Source organism: Ictidomys tridecemlineatus, chromosome 2 (genome assembly GCF_052094955.1).
Source record: "Ictidomys tridecemlineatus isolate mIctTri1 chromosome 2, mIctTri1.hap1, whole genome shotgun sequence".
Lineage (NCBI taxonomy): Eukaryota > Metazoa > Chordata > Mammalia > Rodentia > Sciuridae > Ictidomys > Ictidomys tridecemlineatus.
This window is the reverse complement of record NC_135478.1, coordinates 59,220,090-59,243,120: the sequence shown is the minus strand read 5'-3', so window position 1 is coordinate 59,243,120 and position 23,031 is coordinate 59,220,090. Positions and strand designations below refer to the sequence as shown.

The 23,031-nt window shown below is 32.9% G+C and overlaps 1 protein-coding gene across 1 annotated transcript in view; it reads left to right on the top strand.

Moving 5' to 3' along the window:
* The first annotated feature begins 625 nt into the window (after nucleotides 1–625).
* Nucleotides 626–23,031, top strand: part of LOC144375095 (semaphorin-3A-like) — a 114,115-nt gene continuing 91,709 nt past the window's right edge. Inside the window, exon 1 of the mRNA XM_078038655.1 lies at nucleotides 626–1,149. Within this exon, the coding sequence (XP_077894781.1) occupies nucleotides 1,038–1,149 (112 nt within the window). The 5' untranslated portion in view covers nucleotides 626–1,037. The remainder of the gene's footprint in view (nucleotides 1,150–23,031) is intronic.

Sequence of the window (23,031 nt, the reverse complement as noted above, 5' to 3'; positions counted from 1 at the left end):
GAGCCTAAGGGGTTTGTTGGGAGGAGGGAATGATCTCTAACAAGGCTTTAAAACCTTCAGTGGTTAAAGTTATATTGATGAGAAGGTTTCTCTCTCCAACACACACACACACACACACACACACACACACACACACACACACACACACACTCAAGTTCAGCAGAATTGTATAATGAGCATGAATTGTAAATTATGTAGGTAACAGTATTCAGATTTTTTTAATCAAAATTGCACCCAAAAATGGCTATAAAACAACGCTTGCCTTGGGAAGTAAATTTATAGCTACATGCCTTTCACAGGCACGCTGGAGGGTTCTGCTCCCGGCTCTAATCTCTGTGAGATGTTTTTTGCATGTGTTGTGTGACAGGAGGGAAGGGGAGTGGGTTGAGCTCGCCTGTTCTCCCATTGTCAGCCAGTCTAGTGAGTGTTGGGAAAACCTGTCTGTGGGATCTTGTGTCATCTCTCCCTACATGTGTACAGGAAAAGTCCGCGCTGCTCCTGCTCACGGTTCTCTCTCTCTCTCTCTCTCTCTCTCTCTCTCTCTCTCTCTCTCTCTCTCTCTCTCTCTCTCTCTCTCTCTCTCTCTCTCTCTCTCTCCTCCTCTCTCTCTCTCTCTCTTTCTCTGTTTCCCTTTCATTCTGCTTCCCCGGAGCCGAATGAAGCAGGGAGCAGGATTAGAGTCGGCCACCGGCTATCAGAGGAACATAGATAAAAGGAACTGCTTCTTAAGCACCACTGCCGCAGCCCTTGTTAATTTTTTTTTTTTCCTCTCTCTTTCCACACAACAGTTGTGCCTCATTATCCGGTGCCTGGCTCGATTTTTTTTTTTTTTTTTAGGGTTTGAAGTTTCTGTGCTTCAGTGACTGTTACAGAAGAAGAGGTGTTAGTGTTGCCATGAGGTCTTGATTGTCTGCATTTATGAATGAAACTGACCTAAATCACCTGTTACCTCCAGTTTCCAGATTGTTTGAACTTCTCTGGCCGCACAATACAGGAAGGAAGACTGAAGCAGCACAGAGACCTACAGCGTCTGCAGCATGGGCTGGTTCACTGGGATTGTCTGTCTTTTCTGGGGAGTATTACTTACAGCAAGAGCAAACTATCAAAATGGGAAGAACAATGTGCCAAGGCTGAAATTATCCTACAAAGGTAAATCTTTTCTTTTCTTTCTATTTTTTGTTTTTTTGGCTAGCTTTTTGCCCCCGCCACACACACTTCGTTCCTTGAACTCCCTCCCAACCCAAACCATCAAACCTTTAGTTTAACCTGAGAAACCTATGTGATTATATGTATCTTTCTGAGATGATTTGAACACTTTTTTAAAAAATCACGTCTTCTGTTTGATGTGTGACAATTTAAATGCAAACAAAGAACATTTAATCACATTTGCAGAGAAGGGCTGCATGCCTGGTACATGCTGATCTGTATATCTGATGATCATATCTTCTGTTAATTTTTCTGACTTTATTTCTCTTAAAAATTTAAAAACAATAACTAATGTAAAAATGGTCTCTTTATAAATGTGCATGCCTCACCTCTAATAATTGTTATGATGAATTGTATTTTCTCAGTTTTAGACATTAAATGGTTAATCATCATCATGAATATTCAGTTTGTTCAAATCTGACAATCAGATGCTTAACATAAGCAGTAGATCACGGTTTGCCAAGAGAACATAAACTAGAGAACAGACTAGTTTTTCCACAGTGTGTTATGATTGTACAAAAGACTGTGTATTTGACTAATTGGTGTAAAGCTAGCTTTTCAAATATAATGTTATTTAATTCCGTATGCACTTCAATGAGAATTGAAGAGCTATTACTCTCTAGTTGCATAGCTACTTATGTGAACTTCTTTTTTAAAAAGTATAGATTGATGAAAGAAAAAAACACCCATCTGTATTACATGATACTTTATTTGGTTACAGTTTCATGCATGTGCTTGTTTTTAATTGAGGATTTAAGAAAAAATATTCATTATAAAATTTGTTTAGACAGATTTTATAGGTTGATGTATAAAGTAATGCTAAAATGCTTCCAGATAATACTTTTTAATATCAGAAAATACTTCTATAACTCAGGTATTATGAAATGGAGTTGAAGATTAAACTGTTTGCAGTCAAGTAGTTCTGCTCCCTAAGGTGCTGATTTCTTAGGATTCTCAGATTTCTAGAATTGGGGGTGGGGCAGTGAGAAGCTTCAATTATGCTACAATTTTAGCCTATGGGGTAAAAGAAAACTATTGGATATCTGTGGTGATGTCTGTCTACTGTACACTGCTCTATGCCAGAAGATATAATCTTTAATTTTCACATGATGGGTAACATCTCTTTCTGAATGCTTTAGTGTGAAAGAGGATCTCAAGTAGAAAAGAGAGGTAATTTTCACACTCTGGATTAGAAATTAAACACCTATTAAATGTGTTTATTTGAATTTAATACTCATTGTGAAAAATACATTGAATTAGAAAATATTTGTGGTCTAATAATTTCTTGGGTGTCCAATGAAGAACAGATTTTAAGCATCAGCAAAAATTGCAATTTTATTTATTTTACAAGTTTTTTTTAAAAAAGCATACCATCTATTAAGTACTCAATTAAATCTCTATTATGTTTCTATTTTATAACTGTCTTTATATTGTTTCTATAACATTTAATGTTATGACATCTTTTCTCTCCTTGAGAAGATGCCATCAAATAATTCTTAATAGTCCACTTTATTCAAGTTTATATTCAGTATAAGTTTATATGCAACTTTAGTTCTCAAAGATGTGAATGACTGCATGCTATAATTTTAGATTCATAAATGTGAAAAAAAGTGAAACATTCTAAAATCTATAAGATTTAGAGAAAGTTGTCAAAGTGCTAAATCAACTTTAAAATCAAATAAAAATCGAATATCATACTTTCTTATTTTGAAATAATCTTATTTTCATGGTAAATAGATTATGATTCTCCATGATAGAAGAGGTACCTTTTTTTTTTTCTATACGTTCAAGTCAGGTAGATAGAATTTAATTAAAATATTTTAACCTTGTCTGATGAAGCAGCTCTATATTTTGACAAGATCTATATATTAGACACTGTCATTATAAGCCTTTCCTTTTTTTTTCTTTCTTTTCTTTTCTTTTTTTTTTTTTGGTCAATTAGCATTCATCAGAATTATTGTGCTTTTTTTTTTTTTTAATCAAAACTGCCTCACAGCTATATAACAATTCTACTGATACACCAAAAGTTGGCAGTTTGGTTAAAAATAAACTGTGAAATGGACAACAAGAATAAACAGAGTGGTCCAAACAGTTTTTCTTGTGTCATTTTATTGGTCTATCATTACCTTTTTGTCTCTGGATGTAGCTTGTTTTGCCAAAGCAAACACCTGGTAGCCAATTGTCAGTACTTTGTTTCTAAACTATAATGGAGATAGATTTTTTTTTTTAGCTACTTTTTTTTCCTCCTTAATGAGATGTCAAACATAGTTAAAATATCAACTGCATTACCCTTAAAAATATTCCAGCAGGACTCATGAAGAGTTAAATCCCTGCCAACCTTCATTTCCCATGGTCACTTGTTTTCAAAGATCCACCATTAACCCTCTCATTGCTCAGGTGGCTAAGATGAAGTTTCATGCAATTACTGAACTTACTTTCTCTAAACTTGCCTAGTAGGAGATTAAAGAGATTTGATACATTAAATGAGAAAGAAAAAGAAGCAAAAACAAGAAGGCAGCCTTTGTTGGGAATGTACACCCATATCTAATAAGATACCTCTTTACTTTCTAGGAAAAAGGACTTGAATAGATGTGCTCAGGACCATCTGGAGAAGTGATAATATTAGAAAAATGGGGTATGCTGGCTTTTCCTCTGAACCAATCTGATTTAGAATCCTTGTGGGGGAAGAAAATGTGAGAACTCCATAAATCTCAGCAGTCACATAGAAATTATCCTCAAGAAACATTCACTCAGAGATACTTTTGCCTTCCTTAAATGTATGCAATAGAACTAAAAGTTAAGCTGCTACTTTAAAAAATGGCACATAACTGTTTATTTCCTCTACAAAACTAGACAGATTTCACTTTTCTTATGAAATACTAGAAAATCATTTAATCTTTCATTTGGGATATGTGATACAATGAAGGTTTCAGTAAAATCTATGTAAATCACAAGAATGAATAGGTTTGGGGTTTTAAATAAATGACAGATATTCCATCATTCAATGTAATGGGTTTTCCCATGACATTGTGTGCTTCAGTTTTAGTAGAAATCAAAGACACATGCAAGTCTCAATGTGATGGTGATCCTGTGAATCCAAAGGTTAAATCAATAATTTTAACCTTACCTTCATAGGGAGGACTTAGTAAATAAGACTGAAATAAAGGGTAGACATTTTAAAGACTTTCTTTTTATATTTGATGATATTTTCCCCCTTAGAGTCTTGTTGTTTAATTCTTGTGAGAATGAGATTGCCAATTAAATCAAAATTCTCATGTAGTTTTCTGATATTGGAAGAAAATTTTATTTAATTAAAAACTCTGAAGTAAAAGTTTCAAAAGTTTTTTCTTATTAGTCTATTCTTCAACAAATTATTATTGTTTATAAAACTAATTAATATAAATAATGATTTACTGAACTTGATTTCTGTTCAGCAATATTTTTAGTAAAATAGTGTTTAATTATATATACTATATGTATAGTATATATATATGTATATATATATATATATATATATATAGAGAGAGAGAGAGAGAGAGAGAGAGAAAGAGAGTTTATTTATACATACTACATATATAAAGAAATGGATATGTGTATAGATATGGATATATGCATACATGTATTCTATTTAAAATACATATCTTCATGTTGATATTTATGGCTTGGAAAATAATTTCAGCAATCTACAGGATGTGACATGATAAAAAGCCTTCACAAATAAATTTATTAGATTAAAATGACAATCATATTTTATATCATACATATACTATATATATATAAATAAATAAAATAAAAAGGATATGACCTTGAAGTCCTGTGAAAAGTTTTGATGAATATCCTAAGTATTTATATAATAGTATAGAATGGAATGTGTTTTATATTAAAAATTTAGCTATTGCAGTTAAAATTAAACTTTCTAGGAAAGTTAGGGGGAAGGAATGACACATACAAGCTTTCTCTCTCTCTCTCTCTCTCTCTCTCTCTCACACACACACACACACACACGTGTGTGTGTGCGTGTGCATAGAGCAACAAAGTCATAAATTCTTTGCAGTTTCTTTTCTCAAACAGTCACTATTCATTTGGCACCTAGAATTTAGCTAGCTAATCTTTATTTAACATGATCTTTTCAAATTTTATTAACTTTAACATCAGATTTTGATTCCAAGTTCTTTAATTTAAACACAAAGAATAGTAGAACTTTTAATTTGTCTAATCAACGAGAATATGCTGGCAAAATAATGAAAAAATGAACATAAAAATAATATAAAAGTCACACATCTTGTGATTCAATTCAATTCTGGTCAGAATAAGTGATGGCTAGTGAAGTCCCAAATTTGTGGCTCCTCTGTTAATGCTGCCAAACAGATTAGACTTTGAAAAAATAATTTATACAGTGTAAACTGTAGCATTTAGGAAAGTAATTGAGACCAAAAAATAAACCTCTAAATCATTAACTTATAATAATGATATTCAGTCATTATTAACTTCAATAAACCTGAACATTAGACAATTTTCCTAGTTCTAATTTTTTGTGTTGTATTTTATTTTCATGTTAATTAACAGTCTACTACTATAAATGATATAAAATACCAAGATATTTAGCCCAATAAATAGATGTGTAGGTTGTGATATCTAATTTCCCTTCATTTTATGACTTAATGATCACCCATAAACAACATAATTAACAAATATCATTTGGGGTCAATTTTACTTAAATTCTGAACTCAAGAATTAATTTAAGGATATTTTAGGAATAAATTTAATAGGTTAATTAATATGATTATATATGTCCCTATTGACAAAAATAGATGCTAAGCTATTGATTGAAGAAGATATTATCCTTAGTGTGAATACACAATTGCATTCTGTATTAAATTTTGCATCATATTTTCAGATGTGTGCTTTAAGAAACTTGTATTTTAAAGTTATCATCAACTTTTACTCATTTATAAAGACCAGCAGTTGTAAACATAAATTAGGATTGGGATGGCATTAATTTTTTGTGATTTCCAAGGTGCTATCTAAAGAAATCATCATGATTTGCAGTACTATGTTTCCACTAATAGGTGGCACTAGCCATTTGTCACAGCTTTTTCATTGGTTCTGGAAAGGACAGGCTGCTAGGATAAGCACCCTAAAAGTGTAGAGGCTGTGCTTGGTAAAACTGGCAAAGGAGTCATGAGATGTGACATGCACGAAAATGATACATTACTTAAGTGAAATTTGCTAAAGATTTTGATGTGTTCCTTGCATGCACTTATTGATACATTTTTGACCAGGAAGAAGTAAATGGTTATATATAAAAAAATTATTTTTTAACTTAAATAAGATTATATGTGAGTCTGATCTCTACAAGAGAAAGTAAACTAATTAGTGACATAGTGGTACCAACAATTAGAGTGATGGAAGGAGAGTATTAGTATGCAAACTAATTACGTATGTTGGTATGTAATGTTACATATATGTGTATTTTCTGAATCATTTGTTATAGGAAGAAGTGAGTTTGCCTGAGGCACATTATTGCTACCATTTACAATTGGAGAGTACCTAGCTGAGAAGATAAGATAATGTTTAGAAAGTTGTATCTGTAAAACAATGGTTTCTTTTAATTTTTAACCTGTTCAAAATTATCATCATAATTAAACATATGGAAGAATCAATAAATCCCATCTGACATAAATAAGTCTGAATGTCTCCAGCTACTATCTCCTTCTATTGCCAAGACATAAACATCAGTATAAATAGAGAATTCTCACACTATTTCTAAACAGTAACAAAGCTGGACTCTGTCAAACCCAGGATAAGAAAATATACAATTTATACTTGAACTAGGGAATGAAGATAAGCAAAAATATAATTCTGTTGATAAAATAAGAATAATTTGGTCTTAGTATTTTATGCAAGCTTAGGCTAAAACTTAGAAGGATCACAAATTTAGGAGGTCTTGTCATCTTTTGAATAAACCATTAAACCTGCATTTCTAGGTTTCTCTTTCTTGGAGAGATGTGGCACAGGAAGCAATGTTGACCCAAACTTATAGTAATTAATGTGTCGCTACAATCATAAATATGTCTTTAGGTAAAACAAACATCACCCACTTGGCTTTTCATCAGAATAGTAAATGAAACTGTTCTATTGACTACATCAAATGACTTTTTTTAAGTCTGTAAAACTCTTTCATGAATCATCTTTGTAGTGCCAGATTGTGAGGTTCATGAAGCTGGATATGTATTATGTATTATTTTTCATCTATGTACTCTCAAAGGCTAGTACAGAAACTCATTGTTGACTGATTTTGTGACTTAGTTGATGCATCTTGGGTTTTTTTAAATCTAAAATATGCCTTTTAAAAAACACAATTCATTTTGGAAACAAGAGGAATGCAAATTTATAATAAAACAATTTATTATAAGTGAATTGTACATTGTAGTACTGTTGAGAAAGGAAAAGTGTTGCTAGCTGCAAGGGTAGAGGCTGTATGTCAATGATACTTCGGCTGCACAAGGATGTGAGAACAGTGGCATCTCCCCCAAGCCACATCTCATTTTGAACCAAGGCTATTCCAAGACTGAATCAGAAAATATCCTGGTCATCTTTTCTTGCCTACAGCTCAGAAACTGGAAAATATAATACACATGTACAGGAAGATTCTAGGTACAATTTGAGGAATTACTTTCTTTCTTTGGACACATTTGATTTCCTTTTTCTCTTATGTTGCAGTACTCACATATGGAAAAGAAAGTGACACTGTTATAAAACTAAATAGTGGCTGAAGATAAAGAAAATTGTCTTAACCTCACACTGAGCACTTGAAATGTTTGTGTAGCAAAACCAGTTCTCCCAAATGAAGTTGAACATATTCTTAATGAACAATCTCAGCTGACTATTTTTCATTGTCCCCACTTCTGGGAGAATCCTGGCTTTGCTCTCTGACAGCTTGCTAAGATGCAGCATTTCAGAACTTCCTTTGCTGCTTCTGTCACACTTACCAAGGGCAACAGTTGCTCACAGCGCCTGCTGCCTCATCTCCAAGTCAGTTTCTTCCTTCCCTTGTCTTCCTGCCCCAAAGCCTGGTAATACCTCCCATTTCCCTCTTCAGCCTTTTCATCCTCAGAGCTCTTTCTCAGAAAAGTAAATGTGATAGGAAATAGCCAAAAGAATATCTGGCTGAAATGTGAATATACAAAATACAGGTTGAACTCTTTGATTTAGATTCTGATCTCAAATTATTAAGAAGACAGAAGAGGATAATAGCCTAATTTCCTTAAGCCACTTATAGGGCTGTGGGCTGACATTTGTATTATAAGGAATTTACAAATATGGATGGAAAATTTTTAAAAAAATATTTGTTATTCTGGTCAAAAGGTAAAAATAGCAGGAAAGAACAGTACAACAGCTATCATCGATTGCATTTTTGTGTACCAATCATAACTATTAAATGGCAGTAAAAGTGATGTAGGCCTAGTCCTAATCCTTAAGAATATATTCAAGCAAAGTAAAAATAAAGTTGTTTACACCTTAGGTCAATCCAAGCTATATATATTTATGGATCCTCATGATATGTGTCAGGAGCATTAAGTTTTCCCTTTGAATTTCAAATCTCAAGAAACATCTTTAAGACTTAGATTAAATGGAACTACATTTTATCAGCTCTATAGACTTTATATTTCCTATATATATTCTATGTATAAGACATTAAGTCACATAAGTCATTTGTCACATTTATTCATAAATGAATAGATTTTTAGATAAATAATATGAATATAAAAGGGCTTCTGAGGAAGATATATCTGCTAAGAGTTTAGGGCTCATGTAAAATGGGGAACAGGGAAGGTGGGCCTTGAATGCAAAGAAGGATTTTAGAAGGCAAATGTGGAGAAAAGTGGTGATTGCCACTATTGAAAACTTTTCTTTTGATTTGGTTTTCACAATGCAATATACATAATTTATATCACTTAAAATTGCAGCACAGAAGACAAGGAACTTCATAATTAATATGTAGTTGTAGAAGTTTGCCTAAAAAGTTAGATCAAGAAGTACAGGTGACACACACTTAGAAGGACTTTTCCACAGTGGTCACAGAGTCATTTGGGCTTATCTGTCTCTTCTTTGGATGTCTACAAAACATACGAACCTGGCTCATTTCTAACCAAATAAAAAAGGAAAGTATTCTGTTTATTCAATGTAGAAAGTACTCCCATTGTGTTTCATTGAGATTATGAAATACAGTGATATAGAATGCTGGTTTCTTGTTTTCCTAGTTAACTCTTATTTATTCTGCTTTAATTTATTAATTTGTTAATTTACCAGCAAGTTGTGAAAAGAGCAGTTCCTATTTTACAACCATATTCGCTTTTAATATGAAGATATCCAGGTGCTGGGGTTGTAGCTCAGTGGTAGAGCACTCATCTAGCACGTGTGAGGCACTGGGTTTGATCCTCAGCCCCACATAAAAATGTAGTTGTATAAAATAAAGGTGTATTTTATATATATATATATATATATATATATATATATATATATATATATATATGATATCCATAACATTCATACAATGAGCATCCAGAAATAAAATGTCTCTTTAATTGTGTGTTCCTGTTATATGATTCCTATCTTTAAATATAAATTAATATACTACATATATTTTTACCTACATAGTACTTCATCATTCAGTATGTTTCTCTAGCTCATAAAAAAATTAGTTTCATAACAAACAGGATAGTAAAATCTTGGAACATTTCATATTTATATTAGAGGAAGTTGTAGATTCATTGTATCTTGCAACACAAACTAAAAAGAAAAAAGTCACTTCTGGAATTCCTTGTACTTACTGAATTGAATTTAGATGAAGAAATACCTATATGATGGGTTTATATTTAGTATATATGTATGATTATGTGTATCCATAATACTCAAATACAAGAAAAGCTGTTGCAATTTTCTAAATCATATTACATTTAATTTGAAATTATGGAACATGGAATGCCACCCATCAGATCACAGAGTTGTAAGGAAGGTCTTAGGAGGGGGTCTCACTTTGCTTGATGTCATATCCCCAGCTGTTCAGGAGGATTATTATTTTCTGTCCTTTATAGTGGACCTTCCCAGCGCACCTTCTGTATCTTGGTCTGCTCTCAGCTCATTCCCTGTCTTGCTCAGTCATGGCTACTCTGGGACATTGCCAGAAGTACCTTTCAAATTCCTTCCACTGAGAATCCTCATCACTTGGCTTCAGGCCCTAGCACTTAGGGTCTTGCCTCCACAGCATACATGAGGTTTCCACCCTCAGAGCCTTGCACCTCCAGGGTACAAAGTGTGAACAGGACCAATCCTTCAATTCAATCACCTTCTGCCTTTCCAGGTTTGAAATATATTACCTGAAAAAATAAAAAAGAAAAAAAGAAAAAAGATTCTGTTCCCCACACCCCAAAAATACTAATCTTTAATCAGTATTTTTCTTGGTCTATTGAAATAACTCCCATTGAATGCTATCCTTTTAAAAATATTCTCTGAATTATTCCCTGGGGAAATGACAAAAGGTTTTAGGCCCTAAATTAGCAAACAAACAAAATCTTTATGTGACTCTTGAGAGGAGGTTAAGAACTTTTCATTTCACTTTTGGCAAAACAATCTATAGCAGAGCAAAATAAAATACACAATTACTTAATGAGGTTATCTTGGCATTTAATTTCATGCATGTGTCCCTTTATTTCTGACTGGTCCACCCCGTATTTAATCAGCCTCAGTGTCCTATAGATTCTACCTCTTGAGTCTGTCACTCAAATCTTCTCTGTTCTGTCTTCCAGGTGAGAACAGGCCCCTGTCATCATTTGACCTTTACTGCAACAGCAACCTCTAATCATTAATTCTTTCTGTTATAGGCTATAATTTTTTTCTGGAATTCATAATTTAATTATGCTTTTCTCATATTTTAAATTCCTACTGATTAAAGCCCAAACTACTTCATGTGATCTATTAAAGTGATTAACCAGAGTCTAGGTGTTGAAAGCCCTGACTTTGTTCATATATAAGGAAGTAAGCCTGAATAATGATAATGATAATGATAATAATAATAGAAATGCAGAAGAAAGGCTGAAGATGAGCTATGTTGAAAGTATAGACATGTTAGTTTGGTTAATTAATTGATTAAGCACAGATTAGGACTCAGAGAATTAGGGAACTATAAATTTTGGAATTTCCACAACTAGAAGTATGAGACAATACTGATAATAACCCAAACAGGAGGATTTCTTCACCTTGTACCCCCAATCATGCCCATGACTGCACTTTCTTCTCCACAGCCTTTCCTTCCTGGGAGCACTTCCATAAGATGACACACTTCCCAACCTCTTGGTGGTTTACTAATGCCCTCAGCTCCAATAAACATTACTTGAGTATCTCCTCTGGATAGGCTTTCCAAGAGGCAGGGTGTAGGAGACATGGTCTAGCAACTGTCCTAAAGAAATTTAGCATCTGGGAGAGGAAAAGACACAGACTGTCAGCTATTTAATATCGCAACTGTTCTGCATCCATTTTATATTTATAGTCAAGTTAAGTAGAGAGTCTTGTGTATAATAGGCCCTCATTAAATACTTCTTGAATGAAGAAGCTTAAGTAATAAGTGAGAAGGTGGCAGATAATCATTTCAGGTCAGAGGACTAAGACGCACAGGTGAGACCCTACATATGATAGACTTAAGTGCATGGCACACACTAGATTCATTTGAAGATTTATAAAGTAGATTAATAAAATGTTTAGTTAGAATAAATATCATTTAAGGCTGAAAAGCCAGTTTAGATATGGACAAGTGGCAGAGAATTTTCAAATAGAGATTATAGTGTTTAAACTTAAGCGAATAGATGATAATAACTTTTTAAATGAAGTGAGCCAAGCGAGGCTTTTGGAATCCAGATAACTAGGAGTTTACCTTCAAGTATTGAGTTATATGAGTTATTAAGTCATCTTCTGAGACCATGAAGCAAGATTCTGAAACAAATGGCTACCATCAGATAATGACGTATTCATCTGGGATACAGTGACTTCACACATGGACATGTAACTTGTTTTTATGTACATAAAACTCATATTATCATGAGTCTACAGAAAAGCAAGTCACACTTTAAAAACTGAAGAGTTTTATGCTTTCGCCTAAAATTTTAAAATCCAACAAAAGATTGACAATTAGTATATAGCTGCCTATCTAAAAATATCCTATATCACATTAATTCCTTCAAATTTCTTAAGTTCATGGCAGAGCATACATTTAGAATTTTTGATCAGGAGTCCTACATATACTGTTATTTAGCAGGATATTTCTATGTTAGGAAAACAAGACACTGTGGGTGACTATTTTCTTTATATTGACTAACTATATAATTTGGGTTCATAATTCTTTCAATGGATATTTTTCTTCTCCTGGACTGGTATGCAGAGATTCACTCCTTCATCCTGAATTCTAAATAGATGTAATTGGAATCTGTGATTAAACAAAGCAACTATTCCTAACATTCCAATTCCCTATTAGGCTTTCACACACTGGCTCAGAGCCATGGAGTCTCTTACTTTCTCTGCGTGATCTTCATGTTCAATAGAATCTCTGACTTTTGTTTCCAAAGGTGCCTATTCAGCACAGAATTAAGATTTTCTTTGCACAGTCTAACACAGAGGCATCCTCTCTCTGTTGCTTAACCCCTCATTCAACTACTTGAGAAACATTTCAACATAACAAAATGAGAGCAAATAATTAAAAGAATGTTCTGGGTGTTCCCCTCCCCCCCCATGCATGAAGTGCTTAGCAAGTGAGAGTCAATGTCTTTTTTGTCCATTCTTGTTTCATACACCAAGATTAACACTTATTGGCTTTTCTCTTTAGCTGTCAAATTGGAAAGAACTACCTACTCTATGACAGTTCTGTTCACAACTGTTTAAAAATCAGGAAATTAACTTCAAAAGAGTCTGTTTGAAGTAAATTCCATATAAGGAAGTAAAATTAGTGATGCTAGAGTAATTTGTTCCTTTAGGACAGATCTCAGTCTAAATATTGAGTATACCCATAGAATATGGAGCCTTCATTATTCAAAACTCAGTGTATTTTAAAAAATAATTTAGTTTTATATATGGATGGATATAATGGCTGAATATTTCTACCGGACCAGATTTGTCACCTTTTCATATTTCCAAGAGAATAAAATTGCATGTTCTTTCATATTGCATGTGTTCAACTTCAATATATATTATTTGATAAAGTACACTATTGTTACTTATCATTGTTGAATGGTAAGTTGTACTGTGCTTATGGTAACCAAGTATCTACTTGTTAGCCTTTTGAAAATTAATACAGTTTTGAAATTCAACAATCAAAACAAAAATTTTACAAGGATAAGAGTAGTGTTAGCAGAGTACTAAAAGCATTGAACTTTCTCTGGCACTTCCTAGGTGTGAGGACTTTGTACTGGTATTTTTTTCAACCTTAGGTCCTTCTTCTCTACTTTAGACTACTTATCTCCTGAAAATTGTTATGGCTCTAGCAACAATGATTGGGTAAGGTACCCAATCAGTGATTGATGCAAAGAAATAGTCAATATATATTAATTCCATGAATATTAATAATTGGATTACAGTGTTTAGTTCATCTGTGGTAGATTTACATGTATGTATTTTCCAGCTCATACTTTTTGTGAATTAAATGAATAGAGATAATGCAAAGAAAATCATGCATGTATTTGTGACTTGCTTCTTTGAAAGACATGGCATAGCAGTATGAATGTTTAAAAACATGAAGTTTGTCAACATTAGCTAGTCAGGGAAGATATGAGAAAGCTTTGTAAAATGATAGTGTTTGCAGTAAACAATTGATGACATAAAATAGTTGACTCTAGCATTAGACTTTCAGTCCCTCATCATACATTTATCTAAAGCTAAGTGTCCTGATTATAGGCCTCTTGCTTTATGCATTTATTCAAAAGTGTAATTTTAATAGAATTAATGTACCTTAAAACTAGAGATGGGGATGAAAGGAGACCTAATTTTTAGGTCTTCTGGCTGTGAATTCTTTCGGAGCCAGGTGGAGCAAGGAAGCACCTGTTTTTTAAGGAAAATGTTAGCTGCATCTCACAGACTGTAAGTTCCAATTTATGTTTTCAACATGAACTAAAGTCAGTCATTTAATATTTAGTAGAAATAACCAGGAAATGACGAGTTTTATTTGCTCCTGTACTTACAACATATCCTCTCCGATGGTGTAATAGCTGCTTGAATATTATTTTGTTATGACTTGGTCCATGAAGACACAACATGCTTCATGACAACTTAAGGAGTATTGAATCCACATAGGAATTAGCACAATATTCCTTTTTAATATGTCCCTGAGTCTGAATGAAGCATTGTAGATACAAAGTCTGAGTCTTTCTGACCAATTCCATGAACCACCTGTGATTGCAAATAACCCATTTGCAGGAAAGAGGATATTCAGTCACTCAAGAAAATAAACTTGAAGTCTGAAGCTAGTAAATAGAATGAAGAACATGTTGAGGGTAACTTAAAGGGGCTTTTGTCTAACAGAAGACACTTGGAAACCAGACTGGGAAATCTAGACGTCAGGAAAAGAGGTGACACTAACTACAGGCGGCTTTTAAAGGATTTTTCTGGAAGACAAAATTCTTTTTAAAAACACTTATGCACCAGCATGAATAAATTTCTGAGGTACTTTAGACAAAGATGAATTTTATTTCATTGTGGCTTTAGCTGTATTACAATGCTCATAAACTATTTTACCTTATGCCAGACATGTGGAAGCAATCAGTGTATGTAAATGATATGTGAAGGTGAGGCACAGTTTTAGCTTAAAAACTTAGACTGTCTGTGGTTATAAATTATAACCACATCACAAAGAGCAACTTTCCTTTTAATAGTAACTTAAATGTAAAAATAATCAGCGATGAATTCATAAAACTACTAGTGTTTTCTTAGTAAAATCCAATAAATGTAAAATATAGTGCTACTTTGTGCTGTTATATTTTTCAGACACAATATTCAAAGGCATTTTTTTTTCTTTAAGTAATTACTAAAATGTAAGTAGCTGAAGTTAGACATAATTACATCCGTCTATCTCTAAAAAACGACTTTCACCAAGGGTAGTGTTTTAGTGTGGCTGTACTTATCTTTCATTGAAATAAATGATTCCTTCCATTTTTCCTTTAACATGGTATAAATTAGGTTTATATACATACATATAAGTATATACATACTTATATGTATGTATATGTCTCTAGATATGTTTCATAACATTTCATAAATTTTGAACATATACCCTGAATCAAATCTCCTTGAAAAGGAAATAGATATAATAAAAATAAATGTTTTCCTTTCTTTAAATTCATAACAATGAAACTTTTGGTCTCAATATGATGGTGCCATGCCTCTTTTAAAATATTTTTTATCAGCTGCTATATGTAAAGCCTGTTATTAAAATGACACAAATTTAAAGTAGTGTTACTGGACATGCACACACACAGACACAGGCACACACACATTTGAGGAGGGAAAGAAAATAGATCAAAATATAATAAATCAAATGTGAATTTTTAAGCATTATCTTACCATTTTTTCCATGAAGAAAAGGCACAAAATCATGTTCTGTTAAGTTGAATTCAGTTCCATTGTACTGCCAATGTGCTCATAAAAAAATCTATGGGTATTGCTGGGCATGTTGGTGCATGCCTTCAATCCCACTGGCTCAGAAGGCTGAGGCAGAAGAATCAGGAGTTCAGAGCCAGCCTTAGCAACAGCTAGGCACTAAGCAGCTCAGTGAGACCCTGTCTCTAAATAAAATACAAAATAGGGCTGAGTATGTGACTCAGTGATTGAGTGCTCTTTAGTTCAATCGCTGGTACCCCCCCCAAAAAAAATCTATAGTAAAACAAAAACTCACTAATTCCAACATATTTGCTTGAAGGACTGAAGAAATGAGTCATCATAAGTTTCTAAATAAAATTTGCCAGTATATAAAGAAAATAAATAGCATCCAACCTTTGGCTGGATATGCCTTTTTCAATCAGTAAGTATATTCTGGTCCAGAATCTGTAAAAAATTGGCACAGGAACAAAAGATGCAGTCCCTTTGCAGAAGGAGCTTAATCTTCAGTATCAGCCTAGACAGTTTAAGGTTTCTTATGTCATTGGGTTAATTTTTCAAAAAATATAATATTTTTTAAAGTAGAATAATTTCATAGCCCACTAGGTAGATGCCAGCTGTGATTTGGAGCTTATTTCCTGCAGTGATGGCAAAGAATGGTCAGGAAGAAAGGAGGTAAGCAGAGAACAAGAAAACTACACGTGTGAAAAGTGCTAGAAGGCTCGGAAGGTAGCTCAGTGGCCAAGTGCTTAACTAGCATGTGAGAGACCCTGGACTTGATCTTCACTACTACAAAATGAAATTATGCATTTTTAAAAAAGGTGCTAGAAGAGGAATAAAAACCATTCAATTGAGGTGTAGGTGCATTGTTTTAGCAGTTATACTAGGGTCTTAGTTTTGCTTTGATTACTCTGGCTATATATCTCCACTTCACTTCACTCTTGCTTCAGGTTATTCTTTTAATCATCTAGGATTTAAAAAAAAATTAAAACCTATTTTAAATGAACAAAGATTTACTAAGTATGATTATGAATCAACCACACTAATGATTACTAGGAATCAAAAAACACATGGAATTGATCCTTGTTCTTAAGAACTTTACAATATATCATGGGAATATGATAGAGCAAATTGGTTCATCATGCAGATATAAAACAAAATGTTATGATGTCCAGAAGTTACACTAATTTGTTAATTATGCTATGTTATGCTGCTAAGCATGAGGAAAGTAGGATTCATGGGAGTGAAAATTGCCCTGGGCCTATAAAGATATGTAACATTTCAATATTTTCATTAACATTGAAAATGGAAAGGAGGAGGGCTTTCTAGATGAAGTTCACTGTCTAAAACCATGATGCATTAATTTATATAACATATCTGTGAAACAGAAAATTAGTTTTACTCTATATGGAAAAAAGCAGCAGACTATGAGGCAATAGGAGACCATTCTGTAAATCTGTCAATGATTAATAACTGTTATCATTTTTGATCATTTCTCTAATAAATACTAATAAGTTGCCATGCAGTGCAATATAAATTATGGATCACACACAGATCAGTAAGGCTTATCCTCAAAAGAACTTACATTCAGTGGGGAAGAGGTAAAGTATGTCGAAACACATAATTGGGAAAATGTTCCAAGAGTGATGTAACCCAACAAAGAACTGTGAGAATCCAGAACACTGAGCCATCATAGTAGAAAAAGGGATCAAGAAAGTGCTATTTGAAATGAAGCATTTGAGGTTGGGCATCAAAGAATATTTTGGCAGGCATTGTGGGGATCAGAGGATGGAGAACATTATAGGTGAAGGAATAAATAAAAAGCAGGAGAGAAAGTATTGAGAACACTTCATGAAATATTTAGGGGTCTTCTTTGTGTAGCCATGTTTAACAAAATTGTGTCAGATCAGTTCAGGTGCTAATTGAACAACCATGGGCAAGAACTTGACTTCTTGGAGCTCATAATGCATAACACAGAAAAGACACTTCATAACTGTTTCCTCTTTCACCAGTCACTCCCAGTGGAAATGATTAAATAATTTTTAAAAATTGTCATCATAGTTTTTTTAATGTACATGTTTGAGTACATTTTAGGTGCAAGGCACCAAGTTTGGAACCACAATCTAATTGAAAACATTAGAGCATTGTAGTCAGGAACATGGTTTTAGTAACCAGGGAGACCTAAGCTCAACTTTGACATTCATTCTCAATGCAAACTAGAAAAGATATGCTTTATTTTTTTTTCTTATGTCTCTATTCATTGAGATGAGAAACAGCTAAACTGCAAAATCATTTAAATGTTTGTAGAGAATATCAAATTTTTGGATAACAATCATAACTAAATGGGGTCTTTTCTGAATGTACTTTATAAAAAGCTAATGTAGTATACATATTATATATAAATCATAATTTTTATTATAAAATTATCATCATTACTAAATGATAACCTGTTCCCCAAATCTCATTAAATTCCATGTTTTACTAAAATTGTGCTTAACAATATATGGTTTCTTTTAGCCCAGGAAAATAAAAGAGAGTTTAGGTGACAACGAAAGGCAGATGCTGTAGCTAAAGGACTGAGATGGTAACTTTACATCACAATCATTTAGGAGACTATAATGCATGGACAACTGACAAGAATCAAACACAGCTAGCTCACGTCTACATTGATTTATTATCATATATATTCTGATGTGCAATGAATCCAAATATGATTCTTAAAGCTCTACATTGGTGCTCCTTTCATTCTGTTTTCAAATATCACAATTCTACAGGCATTCCCCTGGATTATAGGTCTAGTCGTTTGACTACTTTCACTTAAGTGACTCATGTAGAAGAATGAACTTCATGTGAATGAAAGTGCTTCATCGTGTCCTTTTTACTTTTTGAAGTAGCATTTTCTCAACTTTTTCCCTTGGTGTTCCTAATAATAGCAGATGATTCTAAATATATTTCCAAGAAACTTGAGAGCACCAATAAAGTACCCCAAGTTGAACATCTAAGGTTAGACATTATTATGCAACAATGAAAGAAGGCTTAGATTACACTATTCTTCCAATTTCCAGAGTCACTTATTTTCACTACTAAAATTGAATGTTGCACACACTAAACTCCATTCAAGTTACTAGGATAAATGACTCCAGACTGAACTTTCTGATTTTTTTTTTAATCAAAGTCCTTGCTTCCAATTCACAAACTGATGTTGTCAGAGTGGTTTGGAAATGTGACTGAACAAACTGAAGGTGTTAGGAATCCCTCCGCATCAGATCTGACAGTTTTGTTAAATATTTAGAGGAATATTTTAAGCTGCTTACAAATTACTCTTACATCTTAGATTTTAAGATGTTTACTTAGTCTATAAGAACTGATTTTTTTCTACCATTAATTTTGGGGGGATTTTAAAGCTACTTTTATGCCACTGTTCCAGACTCTTAGAGGATTAATCTGGAATCCTAATGGTTTCCCATGCCATCTTTCATAAAAAAAATTCTATAATCATATATCTTGGTAGATAATAAATGACTTTTTTCTTTTTGATAGGTATACATCAAACTCATGGTATGTTTTGCATTAAATACAGGAAGAAAGAACCATTTGTGGTAGAAATCCCAATAGAAAACATATTTACACCCCTCTGATCTTTATTCCAGTCTGGATAATATTTTTTTGACATGGCTGGTCCTTTTCTTCAAAGTTCCTACTATTTGCACTAATTGGAACCTTTATGTAAAATTGCCCCAACCATTTACAACATACCACAAAACAACCTTTTAATGTGCATTCTGTACCAGGATTTGTATCTACTGAAATATAAGGACAACATCCTAAATAATTTCTAAAATCCAAGAAATAATATATTGTATTATTTAAAAATGGAAGAAGTAAACACAAAAAAATAATGTTTTTAGAGAACAAAAATATTGGAGTTTAATTCAGATTTGCATTTTTTAGCTGCAGTATGTTTACCATGTACCATGCCAAATAAAGTGATAGGAGTGCTGTGAAAATTTAATGCTTGTTAGTGTTGGTGAATCACTGTGACCATAAATAAAAACTGCTATAAAACTTCAGAGCATTCTTTCATGGGGCAGGCAAGGTTCAAACAGAGTTTGCTTCTGTGCCTACTTCCAGACATTTGGATTTCACATATCAAGCTTTTAATAGTACACATCCACCTGATGCAATGTTTCTCAGATTGTTTTCTTCAAAATAATGGATGCAATGATATAAAAAGAAATGAAAATGTTTCTGTAAGCTTACAGTTGTAACATTTGTCAGCTATCATTTAGATAACCAAAGCAATTTATCTGTTTGCCTTAAGACATCCAGATGACTCTCCAAAAAGGCAATGGAATGTGTTCACAAGAGAAGTCCAGTTTTTGGCCCTTGCACCAATGTACCAAGTGACACAGTCTATTGGTTCCTATCCCTGCCTATATACTTTCTAGTAATGAACATTCCTGCCCTCAGAGCAAGGGAAAGCAGGCAGTTGGGATGCCCAACTGGACTAGGTAAAACAGTGAAGCATCTGCTAAAGGTCAATCTTTTTTTTCTTTTTTTTTTTTTTTACTGAGGAAGATTGGAATTCTCTACTGCTGATACATACTGGAGTTTGAAATAATTATCTTTAAAAATAGTACTTAAGAAATAATTCCTTTGCTTCTGTTACAGTAAATAGTGGCAATGATAAAAATAATATCAGTAATCATTGTTTAATGACTAGTTACTATTGCCCAGAAACAGTTTTAAGATTTTTGTGTAGACTAGATTACCCCATGTAATTGTTGCAGCAACACTAGACAGTGGACTTTATTTTCCATGACGTTACTGATAAGGAAACCAAGTCCAAATCTGAAAAAAATAGTGGAAAAAAAGCTAGAATTTTCATGTCTGTTGAATACTTTAGATCACTGCTCTTATTGAAGAGCTAATTCCCCAAGATCAGGAGAGGCCATAGTTCAGAGGCTATAACTGTGCAATTGTACATTCTCAGTACAGTGGAAAAAATTGCTTTTTAAAAAAATTACTAAATCAGTCTTAAAAATTCTTTGTCTAAGTTATTGCTATTTAGAAGATAATAAATATTTTACAGAATCCTGTTCCTGGAAGTTATTTAGAGATTTCTTTTCCTCACCTACAATACACACTAACACTAAAACTGATAAATCTTTTATAAAATTGAAATCTTTTCTAAACACATGGACTACATATTAAAATGAACAATTAGGATTACGTAAGAAGACTCATTCTATTTAAAATATGATAAAATTTCTACAAAAGAAAACCTCTGTTTTTTGAAGTGGCTTATAATGTATAGTTTTCCAGTACTGCACAGCTGATCATATGTCATTATATAACAAAGTTTACTGAAACAGCAAAAAGTAATATATAAAAAGTAGTTTTCATAAAAGCAAATTGGTAACTCATAAAACATATTCAGATTCAAAATTTGGAAAGAGTGGGTATTAAATTTGAAAAGTACATTGATCTCTTGCTTTTGATCATTCAGCTCTCTCCCTCCTCCAGTGAGCATATATATTAATGACTGTTGTTTGGGGATTTTTGTTTGTAGTTGTTGTTTTAACACTTGGGTGAAGCAGTTTGATATGGGCTTAAATTGTTATTCTCATGATTTGGCAAAGAAAAAAATCCTGCAAACTGATTATGCTCCTATATTTGTTTGGCTAAAATTTTTAAAAAATATTTAGTATTAAAATTTTGTTCTTCTTGGCTGGGTGTGGTGGCACATGCCTGTAATCCTGGTGGCTTGGGAGCCTCAGGCAGGAGGATCATGAGTTCAAAACCAGCCTCCACAAAAGTGAGGTGCTAAGCCACTTATCTAAATAAATACAAAATAGGGCTGGGAATGTGGCTCAGTGTTTGAGTGCCCCTGAGTTTAATCCCTGGTACCAACCCCCCTCAAATTTTGTTCTTCTATTAGTATGATACTTTTTTCTTATCAAAACAAAGTGTAAAAATTATATTGTTTTCATTTATAATTTTCATATTTTTATAAATCTTGCATACAACTATTATTTAGTTATTCAAGATTTTATCTAAAGTTGTACAAAAAATTATAGACTAGGTACCAATATAAAATTATTTTGCCCTATTCTTTTCCAAACCTAATACAAGTCTCTTAACTTGAGATTTTCATTTCTGATGCATGAAAATGTTTGGGGAAATTATTAATCATTTAAATAATTGAATTTTGAATTTGTCATAAAATCATTTTCCATATTATTTTAAATTGAGATCTTTATATTATTATTTTTAAAAGGGTAATATTTTTTCTAGTGACTGTTTATTTGAAGGTAGAATCCTCTCTAACATCTGTCAGGACAAATATATTTATTTACAGATAAGACACCTATTTTTAAGTATTAAAAGTCTCTCAGATTTGAACATTCAAATTGTGAATGAAGAAGTCCAAATTTCTCTCCATTCTCAATCAAATAGGAAAATAAATACATGATCTGTGTTTTTAAGCCAGCTGCAGAAAACTATCTTTCCCCTCCTGTGTCACATTTTAGTACTCGTTCACCATAATTTGAAACTGAATCTTATGTTCATTTATGTTGAAAACATTCTGTTGCTTCAAAAATTAGCAGTATGTTGATTTTGTACTCTAATTGAAATAACTGTTCAGGGGATTGGAGCACCATTCTTTATAATTCAGTGTGATAGTGTATTCCATCACCGGCAGCTCAATTTCTTTCTTTCACCATCTGTTCTTTCTTTCTTTTCTCTCTGCCAAAAATCGATAGAACTCAATGAGCAAAATTGAGCTGTTCCATAACCCAACCATATTGGGATTATTTTGTTCACAATACATTGACCTAGTTCTTACACTGGTCCAGTTTAATTAGGTAAGCCCTCTGTTTATAAAAATGCACATTTACTAAACTGTAAACATTAAATGAGTGTTATAAAAGCAGCCAAAATGTTATTGTTTCAACAGTCAAGATTGTAAGATGGCAACACTTGGCAAACATAAAGCCACACACTGTTTCCAGCTTGGAAATCCCTTTATGCAGCAAGAGCAATTCATGAGGATCAATTGTACCCAGTCAAGGAGATCCAATAATTTAATTTTAAATGCATGGAAAGTCTGAACATATTCTCAGAGATTTTAATACACAGATAAGCACTTATTTGAAATCCAATTAATTACATTATTGAAAATACCCT